Source organism: Oreochromis aureus, linkage group 3 (genome assembly GCF_013358895.1).
Source record: "Oreochromis aureus strain Israel breed Guangdong linkage group 3, ZZ_aureus, whole genome shotgun sequence".
NCBI lineage: Eukaryota > Metazoa > Chordata > Actinopteri > Cichliformes > Cichlidae > Oreochromis > Oreochromis aureus.
In genome coordinates this window covers 95,219,118-95,234,102 of record NC_052944.1, presented here as the reverse complement: position 1 = coordinate 95,234,102, position 14,985 = coordinate 95,219,118, and the positions used below count along the sequence as shown (strand labels likewise).

Genomic DNA, 14,985 nt, shown 5'->3' with positions numbered 1-14,985 from the left:
TCCAGTCTGGTGTTATCTGACCTTTCTATACAGTTTTGAGTCACATTTGAACATTCTTGTAGCTTTTAGTGATTGTTGCAGCCATCATATTCTAAATGACATACAATAAAGTTTTTGAAACAATTCAAAACTTTAACTGATAAAAGCATAAAGAAAAGGTTCCCATGAATTAACAGAACACAGATTTTTGGCTTTATTGGATGAAGCAAAATTTTTCACCTTTTCCAGAGGAAAAGTAAAATAAGAAATGAAGACAGATATTATATCAGCAAAATAAAATTACAATACAAATAAAACGTACACAAAGTAAAATACACAAACATACCGTGTGCGCCTTTCTGCCAAACATCCACGAGGACTTTCAGTCCACAGTGTCCATATTTTCGTCTTATACATGGCCAGCCTGCTCTTTCTGGCTTGAGTCCTCAGTCTCTGGCAGGATATGCACTGAATTGAACATCCGCCAAAAGAATGCGCACCATAAGCACAACTCTCAAGTCCACCAGTAGGTGGAAATAACACACATGAAACCAGATTAAACAACCAATTTTGAACATTGCAATCACATAATAATTACATTTCAATGTGACAGCTACAGGAGTGGTTTGTACCTGATAAATAAAATCTATCACAACAACAAGTGAAACAGTGAAATAATACCCAGGCTTTTACATTTACCATTTCCATTACATCAAAGTTTTAATTCATCAGTATCAGTCTGACATTTTTATTTTACTTCCTCTTTTTGTTGAAATGTTAATTCTGTTCAATATTTCAGTCAAAGAAAATATTCTTAGTGCTGCTGCTTCTGTCTGTAGAACTCATGTTGTCCTTTGTTGTCCTCTCAGTCCCCCAGGTGGAGGTGGATTCAGGGGTGGAGTCTGTTCAGCTGGCCTGCAAAACCACACGTCTCCTCCCTGAAGACGCTAAAGTGGAGTGGATGGACAGTAATTTTGAAAAGGTCCACGTGTATAAGAATGGCTCTTATCGGCCTGAAGAACAGCACCAGGTTTACAGAGACCGAACAAAGATGAATGAAGATCTGCTGAAAACTGGAGACCTCAGTCTGACCCTGGAGAGACCCACAGATGGAGAAGCAGGCAAATACACCTGCACCGTCTACAACAAGGAGAGAAAAATCCTGCTGAAGAAACAGGTGGAGCTCCAGTTCAGAGGTCAGTGGAAACAATTCAATTTTATTTGTATGGCGCCAAATCACAACAATAGTTGTCGCTTCATATTGTGATGCAAAGACCCTACAATAATACAGACAGCAGAAAACCCCAACAATCACGACTAAGTCATCTTTTACAGTCTGACCATATGACATACCTGCACAGAGTGACAAAATCACAGCAGTGTTTGCAGTGCGGGCTGTAAGTGAACCACAGTATGAGTGAAATCAAATACGCCTGCCTTCAAGTATCCCAGTCTAATCACAGCCACTTGCTCACAGCAGCTGTGACCATTCCAAAGTAGTGGTCATTTCCCACAGCAAACACCTCTGGCAGGCAGAGGTTGGACCATGAAACCACCACCCCTCCACACAAAAAAACAACTTAAAACAAAAATAAAAACACAGTTAAACCTGACCCGAGCAAGTGGAAGCGGGCCTGTAAGGAGGACTCTCAAGAGCCCAAAACAAGGAACTATCAGTTTAGGAGGCCAACAATGTGGCCAGTGGTGGAGATGAAACGGTTTAGGGCGTCGATCAGGAGGGCGGCGATGAAGACGAAGCAGATCTGGAGGCCGACCAGAAGGCCGGCGACAAAAATGGTGCAGGCGGGACACTTCGGGAGCCGATGACTGACAAGACTGAGTTGGCAACTCTCAGGTAGCTTGTAAGGCGACAGGTGTTGGTGTAGCTTGGTAGGTGACCAGCATCTGCATGCCCGGGAGGTAGCCAACTTTGGTGTGGCTTGGTAGGTAGCCGGAGATGCCTTGGCTGCCCTCACCTTGGGACCCCCCCTCCCCTCGAGGAACTGGTTCAGGTGAAGGGAGAAGCTGGGCCTTTAATTGAGCCCCAAATGGAGTATCTGTCTTAGGTGTCACAGGCTGGGGAGCAAAACAATCCTGCAGGTTGATGTGGAAAATTTACAGTCTCTGAAGTCTCTCTGAGTCTCTTTGACCAGCAAACCTAATAGTCTTGAGATGGGTGGTGTCATTAACACAAAGAGTGGGCTCAGGATTGGCCAGCTCAGGAGCAGATAAATGCAACAACACACTCAGACTTGAAAACATCAGCCATAAAAGACACCACATCATTGCTTAGCTGCACAGAAACCCACTCATTACTCCGGTTAAACTTTGGAGCAGTAAACACAGTTTCAGTCCTTGCTAACTCAGGAACTAAACACTTTTTAACTATTCCCAGCTAAGCATTTGCCCCTATTCCCAGGCTCAAAAAACAGAAATCAAAGCATTTCCTCTCTTGGGTGAATGCACAGACAGAGGACATAGGCCGGTGGCTAGTTGACTCAGGTTTACAGATTGGAAAAACACACTCAGAGTTGTGAGTAGAAACCTCAGAACACTCAGGCATTTTATCTACCGACGCAGGGCCACGAATGACAGTTAGAAAGGTCTCTTTACTCACAGCAGTGGAATTGAGCTTAACATAACGAGGCAGGGGAAGGAAAACTAAACACACTGAACCCAGGATGAGAGAAAACAGGAAACACACTGAGACACAGACTAAAACACACAGGCTTGACACTGGGGCCAAGGGAGAAACAGACATGGAAACAAGACAGACAGAGGAGACCGAAAAGGAACATGGAGACAGGAGTGACAAACGTGGAACACAGGGGAGGCATGGGAACAGAACCTAAAGACCAGAAATTACAATATAACACAAGCGGAAAAACAGCTAAAAGAACCAGAACTAGGAAAATAGTGGCACAGTCTCCAGCGTGGATGCTGACTTTACTTTTATTTTTATATCACAAAAGGACGAGAGCGCGATGTTAAAGTGGAGGCGACTACAGGACAGAAACAACTGCATCACACTGTTAACACAGACAGACAGCATGCTAACACTAAGCTAGCCAAGAACCCAGAGTTGAAGCTGAGTAAACGCTGACCCCAGACCAGCACCGTGATAAAATGAGCCGCTGCTGAACTTCAGTAGGTAACAAACTGATGAGCAGTCAGGCTGCTGCCTCTGTTTCTACCTGCTCATGTTTCTACAGTAGAATCACCATGACAAACCACTTTAAAGTCTCCTTGTGCTGGTTTCCATCTCTGATTTGTGTGCATACCTAATACTAAGAGAAACATATGTGTGTCCTCATTAGGAGGGGGATGTGTTTTGGTGTGTGGGGCTGTAAAACAAACATTTGACCAATCAGCATGTAATTAATTTGCATGCATGTAATGTCTCTAATAAGCTGCTTGGAGATGGTGGTGACTCTCAAAGTGGAGTCAATGAGAATCGATAAGGAATTAAAAGGATAAATCATATTGATAATGAAATGTTCGGAAGGTCAAACTGACTGCAAAGTTGTATCCATTTATTTTACATTTTCAAATCTTGACTTTAATTTTTTATATTTTAATGGCTGAAGGGTTTCACAATTAAAGCTATGAAAAGAATATAAAACTATTCAGTTTTATTTATATGGCAACAAATAAAAACAGTGGCCTGTTTTTATTATTTTTTATTTTATTTTTAAACGGACCTAAAATAATACTGAGAAAATCGTCTAGCTAGCTATTTAAGTTTTTTTTTTTAAAGAAAGCATCATCTCTGATCTCTGTCCTTTGGCTTAAAGTGGATTTTTCAGTGGCTGTATCTCACAATTATAATTTTAACCATTCTGTCCAACAGACTGGTTAAAAACCAAAACAATGAAGGTTAACCAAGGGCGTAGATTTGGTTTTGGCATTGGTGGGGACAGATGATTCAACCACTGAAGTCAATATACTTGCCTACATATGCTATTCTACATGCTTTTAAACCATTTAAAATTACAATTCATAGTTTTATATGTGAATTATATAATGTTAAATTACTATTAAACAAATGACTGACTAAGAATTTTAGACTTTAGTTTACTTCAGCCATATTTCATATAAATCAGGCATCATACAAAAATAAAAATAGCTTCAAATACAGTCATGACAATAAAAGAATATGACTTTAAGGACTTTAAGGACAACATTACTTCAGTTATAGTACACCAGCATCTCTTATACATTAGCACTAAGTGAACACTGAATGACCTGGTGGTTTTTTTGTCCATAAAACTACTCATCTAAGATTACCACAAAATTATTATTATGTGCTTGATGTGCCTCACCTTTGGCCCTGGCTCTTCCCCTCTGACTGCACTAGGACATATTGCTACCTGATAAAATAACACATTGATTCGTGCCATATAAAAAGTGAGACATGTCAATTCAGATTCTTTGTCAAATATACACTAATGCAGCGGTCCCCAACCTTTTTTGCGCCACGGACCGGTTTATGCCCGACAATATTTTCACGGACCGGCCTTTAAGGTGTCGCGGATAAATACAACAAAATAAAACTAGTACCGGTACCGAAAAAAAGAAGATTTATTCATAACACACGTGAAAAGACCCAGGAAAACCGAGTTGACGATAAAAACGATAACAAAATAACGCTGAAAACCGATAAAAACCCTGAAAACCATACATTTCACACCTGAGCCTCAACTCTCGCGGCCCGGTACCAAACGACTCACGGACCGGTACCGGTCTGAGGCCCGGGGGTTGGGGACCTCTGCACTAATGAATCAATTTATATCAGCAGCCTAACAATTGTGATGATAATAAATACTAGTTAATCTATAGCACCAAATCATCAGTCAGTCACCTGCGACCTCGCCTCTTCACCTCTGAGCTACAACATGGCAGAGCTGCCTCTGTCACCTGCTAAATAACAGTGAGACATTCCAAATTCATGCAGTCACACATGTGCTTCAAATACAGTCATGAACCACCAGGTCATCATCCAATTTCACCTGTGATCTTGCATCACCATTACTCTCTGAGCTTTGTGTTGGTTCTTCTGTCACCTGACAAATAGCACATACATGACAATAAGAATAAAATGTGGAGCTGCTTCAGTGTTTCTGTCAATTTATGCAGATCTTGACTCATCAGTAATGTTTGTAGGGTGAGTACATTTTTAAAACAATTTGTGCAAACTGCACTACAAGGTGGAATATTTGCAAAATCATGACTACCTCATGATATAAACCCTATGAATATGTCAGTACCATTAGGATGAAATTATTGTGTCACCAACATTTTAACATTAGACATATAATTTTAACAGCCTCTGTAAACTAATATCCTGGCTTGCTCGAGGCTGCCATTTTCTCTGACAGTTTCAATCAAAATTAGAAATTAGAGACTGAGGTAACTAATAGTGCTGCCTGTTGTGCAGTTAGTTTCCAAAACACGTTATTCATGGTTACATACAATTTTAGAGTGATGTGGGCCAAAGGCTAGCATAGCCTGTAACGTTATTATGACGGACACATTTTATGAGTTAACTTGACTTTAAGTGACTTACAGGTTTCTTTGAACAATACTTCTTATATCCAGGTTCTTCCTTTTTGCTGCCATCCTCCTCTCCTCCTTGCAGGTCCTCGCAGCGCAGGCTTGCCGCTGCTAAAACTAAACAGAGCTCCCTGAAAGGCACAGCCAATCACATTGGCCATATTTGTCACATGATGTAGGACTCCAGTAGAGAACGTAATTTAACTCTTTCTGCACCGCTGGGTGAATGAGACGTTGACAGATCGTTTTTTTTCTTTCTATCGGGTTTGTTTTTCTTCACTCGAAGAGATCAAATTATTGGTGGGGACAATTCAATAATCACTGGATATTGGTGGGGACATGTCCCTTCCGTCCATGCCAAATCGACGCCCTTGGTTTCAACGGTCCACATCTCTGCCTGATGAAATGCTGTGGTGGAGCTTCAGACAGCTGTGCATAAATGGATGCCCAGGCTTTTTATTTTTCCATTTATTTTCTATAAGATTGTGATTTCATGAATAAGTAAAAACTCTATCACAGTCCTCATTGTGCTCCTCTTATACAAACTCTTCCTCCTCCTCTGCCTCTCAGTCCCCCAGGTGGAGGTGGATTCAGAGGTGAAATCTGTCCAGCTGCCCTGCAAAACTATAATTCACCTGCCCAGAGACACGGAGGTGGAGTGGGTCAAAAGCTCCAAGACGGTCCACGTGTATCAGAACGGCTCAGACTGGTCTGAAGACCAGGACCAGAGTTACAGAGGCCGAACAGAGCTGAGGAGAAACCTGCTGAAAACTGGAGACCTCAGTCTGACCCTGAAATACCCCACAGACTGGGACACAGACACCTACACCTGCACCGCCTACAACAACAGGAAGAAGATCCTGATCAAGAAGGAAGTGGTGCTGAAAGTCAAAGGTCAGTGCTGTAGATTCAGGTCAAAGGTCAACAGTGCACCCATTGGCTGGATGCAGCTTGTATTGTGGCTCCTCCCCCTTGACCTCCGTGTTAGCTTCAGGTCAGTTTAGCTGTGTTTCCTCCAAATCCCAGAATTCCTGAGGAGCAGGAATATGTGGGGCTGGGCTCTAAACACTCAGGGTGAGGACTGAGTGAAGAGCTACAGGAAAGAGCCAAAGTTTCAGCACTGCGCTCACAGCTTTGAGACGTCCAATCAGCAACTGGTTGCTTTTAGAAGTGTTCATGTATTTGCAAAGAGACGAGAGATTTTATCAGAACGACTCTTTAATGCTCTCAGAGCTGTGAGTTGTAAAGTCGCACCCAACATATTCCTGCCCATCAGTAGTGAAGTTCATTCATAGTACCTTTTAACCAAAGTGATGTCGGCTCCATCCATTTATTTCATTTTTCATCAAGTCAAATCTGGTCCTCAGAGACTGAATAAAGTCCTGTCCCACTAACAGCAGCTCCAACAGTCTGTTCACTGCTTTCTTCCTGTCAGTCTTCATCTTTCTGCTGCGTCTCCTCTTCACACTGACCACTTTCTATCTAACAGTGAGCTCCCAGTGAAGCAGCAGCATTCAGCCTGTTAGAGTCAACACAAATGTCTCCATCCAAGCTCATGTTGTGCTTTGTTGTCCTCTCAGTCCCCCAGGTGGAGGTGGATTCAGGGGTGGAGTCTGTCCAGCTGCCCTTCAACACCACACTTCACCTGCCTGAAGACGCTAAAGTGGAGTGGAAGGACACAAAGGACAGGAAGGTCCACGTGTATGAGAACGGCTCTGACCAGCCTGAAGAACAGCACCAGGTTTACAGAGACCGAACGAAGATGAATGAAGACCTGCTGAAAACTGGAGACCTCAGTCTGACCCTGAAACACCCCACAGATGTAGACAACTGGACCTACACCTGCACCGTCTACAGCAGGGAGGGAAACATCCTGCTGAAGAAACAAGTGGAGCTGACAGTCAGAGGTCAGTGCTGTAGATACAGGTCAAAGGTCAGAGGTCATGTAAGAGTTTATTCTCTAAAAGTCTAAAAGTTTTTTAGTTTGAATCTATTTTCAGTTCATTTAAATAAATTAAATTCTTTGATGTTTTGATCTAAAAGCCAAAAATGTCAGGCGGAGCAACTGTGTGTTTAAATGAACAGACTAAGAAGACCATTAACTTCCTAAGACCCGAACTCTTCCACGGCATGCATTTTTAATTTCTCTTTGATATTTGGGCATATTGGGGCCCGATGAATATAAAAACAAAGAATTACCAGATTTTTTTTTTTTACCTTATTTTTGTTTTTAAGAAAAATAAGAGCCAAATATGAGGATATTCGTTTAAAATTTTGATAGAACAGTAGCAGTATAATGTCCTTGTAAGTAGATATCATATGTGGACGCCAGGTCCTAGGAGGTTAAAAATGATCCTAACTTCAAAATAAAAGCCTCTGGCATGATTTGAGGTTGGGTTAAAGTCAATAGTTTTGTTAGTTTAGTCCAAATCAATGTAAATGTATAAATATCAATAGTTTTAAAGCTGCTGAGATCATTCAAACACTTTGATCCAGTCATTTGGATGTTGTCACATGTCAGGGTGGAGCAGCCATAAATATGAGGCTTTTATTGTGAAAATGATGAGTGTGATGATCCAGAGGAGCCCATGGGGTGTTTGTGGCTGGATGCAAAGGTTTGTAGCTCTCCTTGTAAAGAGAAACAGCTTGAAGCTACAGAGGAGCGTCTGCAGAAGAAGACAGGGGAAAGAGGAAGAAGCTGAGGCCGCTGGAGAAAAGACAGGAAAAGAAAATCAGCTTTATTTGTTGGAGGCCGTTTGTTCATCACACTGAAATATTCCCACTTTAGAGACATGAAACAAAGTGAAGTGTGGATTGATGTTTGTCTCAATGATTTGGGCCCTGGAATCATTTCTTCATCTCCCACTTTAAGACATCACATCAACATGTGATTTATGACCCTGTTACATGGCGATTTTAATGGTCACAGCGAGCAGAGCAGTCAGTGAAGAATGAATGAAGTTAAAGAAGCTGTACAGGAGTAGATATTGGAGCAGGGACAGAGTCAGCAGCTGATCTCAGGCTGCTTTCAGACTGATTGTTGATGGCAGGAAGTCACAGACACTCCTGCAGGAAGTGACCTCACTTCTGTAATGATGAGACAGAGCTGAGTGTGGAGGAGTGATACAGGGGGTGATGACAGGGCTGGACTAGAGACCACCAGGTATTATAGGAAAAATCTATTTTTGTGACAGTGATGTACACTGTCTTGTTGGTATATCTATGATTTCTATATATTTTAAATCAGATAAAATCTTTGGTTGTAAGCTTCAGATAATTATTTATTAAAAGCAAAACATTTTTAAATGAGAGTAAGAAAGAAAAGTATTTCTTTGTGCCCCCCTTTCCCCGTTAATGCCCTACCTGGCCCCCTGGCAACACTTTGCTAGATCCGTCCCTGCACAGTTACCAGCTGTCAGCTACGTAGAAAAGGATGCTGGTGTTATTTGTCTCTCAGAAACAGCTCATAACTTCCCTTCAACTCATTCATGTCACCTAAAAGGTAAACCTGTTTCTCCATCACCTGTTCAGCTCTGATGATTCAGTAAGGACATCTCCTGGTTTCATCTTCATGTTTCCCTCTCACCACATATCCAAACCGACATCATGACCAGCAGCTTTACAGCTGTGGCTCCAGCAAACATCAGCTGATACTAGAAATTAATATTAACTAAATTCTAACAACAGCTGATCAAGCTTAAACGTGCTGCTGTTGTTTAGCGCGACATCCGCTGGTTTCCTCTTTCTGGCGCAAAGTGGGCGATAAACAAACAAGAGAGAAAAGCCGATCAGCTGATCATTGATCACTTTCATGATTGAAGTAGAGACAGGAGAGGGAGGGGAGAGAATGAGAGAAGAAGAAACAGCTGTGCAGCAAAGACAGAATAACTCCAGCTTTGTGTCTTTTTCCATTCTAGCTGAAGTCCGGGACAAACTGTGTTCCTTTTAACCTTGAATGCGAAACCCGTAATATTTTCTCTGAACACGGGACGATTCCGTTTTTTAGGGGACGGTTGGCAACTCTACTAACTAACCTTATGAATAAATTAAAGTTCACTATCAGTAACATCATAGCACCCGCCCAGCTGTATAGAAACTCTGTCATGCTAGCTAGCACGCAGTAGGAGTTATTGTAACTGACTGTAAAAAGTCAGCACAACGAAAATAAACTCCACCTAAACTTGGTTTATATCTGACCCAGATAGACTGCAGGTCATAACTTCTTACCTGAAGTTCAGTTCACCTGACACGCGGACCGGCCCCGCCTCGGGTCTCTCCTCCTCCTGCCTCCCCTTCCCTCATCCACCTGCTGGCCTCCACCACTTGCTAATATTACTGAATCTGTAGAAGCTCCGCCATAGCCACCACAAAACAACTGAGTTATTTTTACACATCGACCAGCATCTGACCTTTCATTGTTTATACCGTTAAAAAAAAAAATATATATATATATATATATCATCGGCCCATAAAAACGAAAAATCACCATCGGGCATACCGGGCATGGGCAGTCCAGCTATGGGTGATGAAGTGGTGTTTCAGTGCTGCTCACTGGAGGACATTCAGATTTGTTAGTGAGCAGGAAATGTACAAACTGATGTGAGTGTTGATGATTGAAGTTGTTCTGTTTGTAACGCTGTTTTAGAAGCAGCAACGCAGGCAATGAAGAAGAAAGGAGAGAAGGTCACAAACAAAGAGTGATAAAGATCTGTGGTGGTCTGTAGCACGGCTGTAGGGGAGGGTGGAGCAGTGACAGTGGAGGCTGCTGAAGTCACAGCAGTGAAAGACAGATATAGTTCAGATAATATTAGTGAAGAAAACACAGTTCTAGAAAATCAGGAGTTATTACAGCGAGTAGAAGACTCACATGATTTATGAAATATACTGTTTACAAAGACAGAAAGAAATCAGGCACACAGGAAATCCAAACTATCAGCACCAGGAAAAGATCAGGTTTATATCAGGATAAATCATCAGAATCATATCACAGAGTTTGGGAGGGTGGGAAACTTCCACAGAGCTGGAAGGAAGCAGTGATTTTACCAACATGAAAACCAGGAAATGACAGATCGATGGCTTTAACGTCCAACATCTGTAACATAATGGAGACGATGATAAATGACAGATTAACAAACTATATGGAAAATAAAAGATATCAGAGTGTAAATCAAGCCTATTCAAATAGCGGCTCGCGGGCCACATGCGGCCCAGAAGCAACCTGCGAGTGGCCCTGCCTGTGGTCCTGGCAGAAACGCAGAGAAAATGCAAAAAATAAATTAATTAATTAATTAAAAAAATAAAAAATTGAAATTCCTACAGCATAGTGTAGACTGTGAATGCAACACTCCTAGTCGCCTAGCAATATTTAACCCACAATGTACCGTGACGTAAACATATTAAACTATCATGGTAATACAAACACCAGACTTTACATACAAATTTTCCAGAGGGATCTCAGGATAGGGCTGCAAAAGTTTAATTGCATCTCACAACCAGAGTTGTACTACCATGGTGAGGTCATGTACAGCCCAGAGAGAGCTGCAGCAGCTTCCCTTCGTGTGATTTCTGCTTACAACTTAGAATCTCAGTTCTAAATGAAATTCAAATGTTTTTTGTAAGTATGACTAATGTATTATTTGACTTCTAAGACACACACACACACACACACACACACACACACACAAGAACAACAACAACAGAGAAGAAGAAGAGGGGGTAGTTTTACTATGCATCATAAAAACATGATCATTCATCTTCCAACTGTATCTTTCTGTTCTGACTTCAGAGTCCTTGTTTGTTTACTGAGCCGTACTTTGGGAGTCATACTGTTGTGATACTGGGAAGAAAAGGGTTAGGTGTGATAGACTAAACCATTACACACAAAACTTCAAAAACCTAAAGAGTGAGTGAGACTGCTAGCTGTGTGGTTCAGCAATAAACTTATCTACAATGTGTTAGTAAAAGAGTGACTTGTACTTCTGTCCCATTAAGCAACGGTTTAACAAATTTCACTGCAAACTATAAAAGGAATCTGGATTTAAATAGAACATAGTAGTGTTTGATGTAAGTGCAGGAAACACTAGTATAAGGTGTCTATGGAACAAATCTCCTTCAACATTCAAAATGACCAAAGTGAGGACTACAAGCGTTTCTCTCAGTTGGTTGTGTTTAGGGAAAAAGCAGCTAAATACACTGAGACTGCTCCACATTGTTAGCGAGTTAACTCTGGATGTCTGTGGGTTTGTCAAACTTGGAGTGAACAAAAGCAGAAAAACAGTAAAAGATGCAGACGGTGAAAGTCTGGTTTATTTTATGAACACAATGAAACTTACAGTTTACAGAGCAAAGTAGCATACATGATAAATAGATACACATAACACGGACAGTGAGAAGTAAAACTCATCGTCTACCAGATGTTATATTCTGTAAACTTAAAATAAACCACTGAAATTAGAGTTTGGTGTTTTAAGTCATCCATTAAAAAACATGAGTCAACATTACTGAAGTGACACTTTAACGATGCTTCATGTCACAGTCTTTATGATGATAAAACATGTTCTCTCGTTAGCAGATGTCTGCACTGTCACTTGTCATGAAAATGTCCAGAGCCAGGGTTCAAGCTTCTTCTTCAATCACCACTGATCATGTTGTGGCCATTTTTGTTGAATGTTTATAAAACGCAATTTGTATTAATTTTTGTTTTTTCTTTAAAGTTGGAAGAATATGCTGACCTAGTGTTGTTATGCAAATTGATTGGTTTTTGGAAAGTGATTGTTTTATTAGCTTATGGACCCTCCTATTACTCAAGGGATTAAGAGCACCCTAGAGGGGTGTGGTAAAGATGTTTTTTGTTTGCCAAATGTCAGATGGGACGACGGGAGGGTTTAAAAATGATTTTTTTGGACCACTTTTGAAGTTGTGAAAACAAATTAAGTTAACTTTCGTTTAATTTTAAGTTGTAAGAAGTTATTTGGTTGATTTTTGTTTATAGTTTTCCACGAAATAAACGCCATATAATTTTTAAACAATGAAGTCAGAAGTGCGTTCTAAAACAAGCCTCCCGTTGCCACCCACGGCCTTTTCTTGGACTTTTTTGGTGTTTGGAACATAAAAGGCTGTGACAGATCATTAATAGGGTCACAAAAGATTTGTCACATTATCCCCATAAACAACATGTTTTTAATCATTGTGACACAAAGATTTATATTCTTATTTCACAATGTGCATGAACTCAAAATCTTTAGAGTTTCATATTTTTAAAGTGTTGAAAAGAATACATTTATTCCAATGTATGAATTTCATTTCTTGTAAGTAAAAAAAAAAAGAAGCTGAGGTATACTTCATGCACTTATCAACATACAGTTCAGAGGCTTGCATTAGAGTGCATTGGTTATACCATTGTGAATTTAGCTATATAAATATGCTCAAGAGTCTATCATATGATTGACATGCAACTAAAAATTCGAAAATATATATTTTTAAATCAGTAACTTTGCAAATTTAGAGGAAATGTTTTTGGACAACAAATGTGTCACATTTTAAACAGGGTTTGAATAATCAGTGCTGACATACAGACATTTATGCGCTGGGTATAACAGACATACCGTGTGAAAGGACCGCGGATGTCTTGGCGCAGAGAAACACGCTGTATTGTTGTTTTTCTCTATTTGCATAAGTAACGCCCGACTGTCAGAAACGCTCTGTGCGGGCAGCGGGTAGCAAAGTCGGCTCCAACGCACCTGCAGGTATCTGTTTGAAAGAAAGGTGTCGCTGCAGCTAGGCTCTCGGGATAGTCAGGCTTTTATTTATATTTGCATTCTGGTGCGTTAAAACTCACAGCCTCTGTGTCCCGCTTGGATCACCATTCCGAAAATTCAGATATTTAAATAAAATGATGAATCGGCTAGTGATGAGGAGGCACGTTGATCCGTAAAATGAGGTTTGATTAAATTAAACTCTTATGAACAGCGATGCCTCTCTGCCTCTCTGCTGATGTGTTCCAAACAAACGATGCTTTCTACATGGTGTCAGGAGGAGAAAGATATTTTTGTGGCTATTTTTATGATCATTATTACTATTCCATTAATGATTAATATTGATATTGCATTTAGATGTTTAAACATATTGGCACCCAATTAAGCTTTTATTACAGGTCCAGCAAGAACCACTTTAAACTGTTGAGGTGAATCTATAATTTTAAAGGCTTTTGAATGTTTTTATATTTTTACACTGAAGACTTCAGTGGGTGAGAGACTGAGTTGCAGGCTGACAGGAAACTGCAGGTTTGCAGAGTGTGCAGGGTAGGAAGTGAAACCGAAAGCAGAGTCTGAGTGCAAGTATTTTGAGTAGGTTATGAATCTTTAGTATCTTTTATGTATCTATATCTTTGGATTAAGCCTTTAGTAGAGGCTCTTGATTAAAACATTTACTCAACATATTACATATATAGTTCCAATTAGGGTATTACATGTAAGGATAAGCCTCTGTTCTGGTGAAAGGTCAGAAGTGCAACGGGTGAGATGAGAGAGCATTTAAGGACGAGACACACATACACCTACATATTAGATAGACCCATATAGGTGAAAGTTTAAATCATGTTTTGCTTGCAACTGCAAAGTTGTGCCTGCCTATGTGAAAGTTTGTGCAGAACGTGTGCCTGATGTTCCAGACAGATAAGCGAGCGTCCGGGGACAACAGGAAGACACCTGGCTTCGACGCGAAGACAATGTTCTTTTTAAACTGTGTCAAAAGTTAACTGAACAGTTGTGGTTTTGGATTGACGTAGGAGATCTTGAGTCTGCCTGGCAACAGAAGGGGGCTGTACTATTTTACCCCTATAAAGTCTTTGTTCTGACTATTGTAAGACAGTTCAATACTGAATCTGCACAGTATTGGCTCCACGCTGCGTGTATTCATTAAATCTTCGTCTAATTGCACCCGGCCAGATCAGTGGTCATTATTTTGGATTCCTCCTTCAATTTCTGAACCCTAACAATGGCCACATTAAAGGATGTGCACAGTGACGGTGCTAACTACCTCACACTGTGTCTGGGGTCCAAAAAAGTTAAAACGATATACCTTGCGGCAGTTGTGAAGTGACGAGGAAAATACTGTGTCTGATGGGGTGTTTTTATATAGGTGGACTTGGTTTCAGTTGGCCTCTGACATAGTTGTAAAGAAAAAGGTGGAAACTATAGAGGTATAGTTAGGGGTGTGCACCTTTCTATGTGAACATAGGGTGTGTGTGCTCGGATGCTCTTGTTAAGGAAACAACCTTTATTGTTTTTTATGACTTGTTTTGCTGACTGTTGGGGCCCCACCTGTAACCCCTATGTCTAATCATCGAGTCTTACTGTTGCAGTATGTTTGTGTGACTAGTAGATAACTATAGGGATAGTTGCATTAAAGGAACATTGGGGGGTCGATACAGGGCTATTGTGGATAGGTGAGAAT

At 40.8% G+C, this 14,985-nt stretch overlaps 1 protein-coding gene across 1 annotated transcript in view; it reads left to right on the top strand.

Moving 5' to 3' along the window:
- The first annotated feature begins 344 nt into the window (after positions 1–344).
- Positions 345–14,985, top strand: part of LOC120434731 (butyrophilin-like protein 2) — a 102,806-nt gene continuing 88,165 nt past the window's right edge. The window contains exon 1 of the mRNA XM_039603042.1: positions 345–1,175. Coding sequence (XP_039458976.1) covers positions 824–1,175 — 352 coding nt within the window. The 5' untranslated portion in view covers positions 345–823. The remainder of the gene's footprint in view (positions 1,176–14,985) is intronic.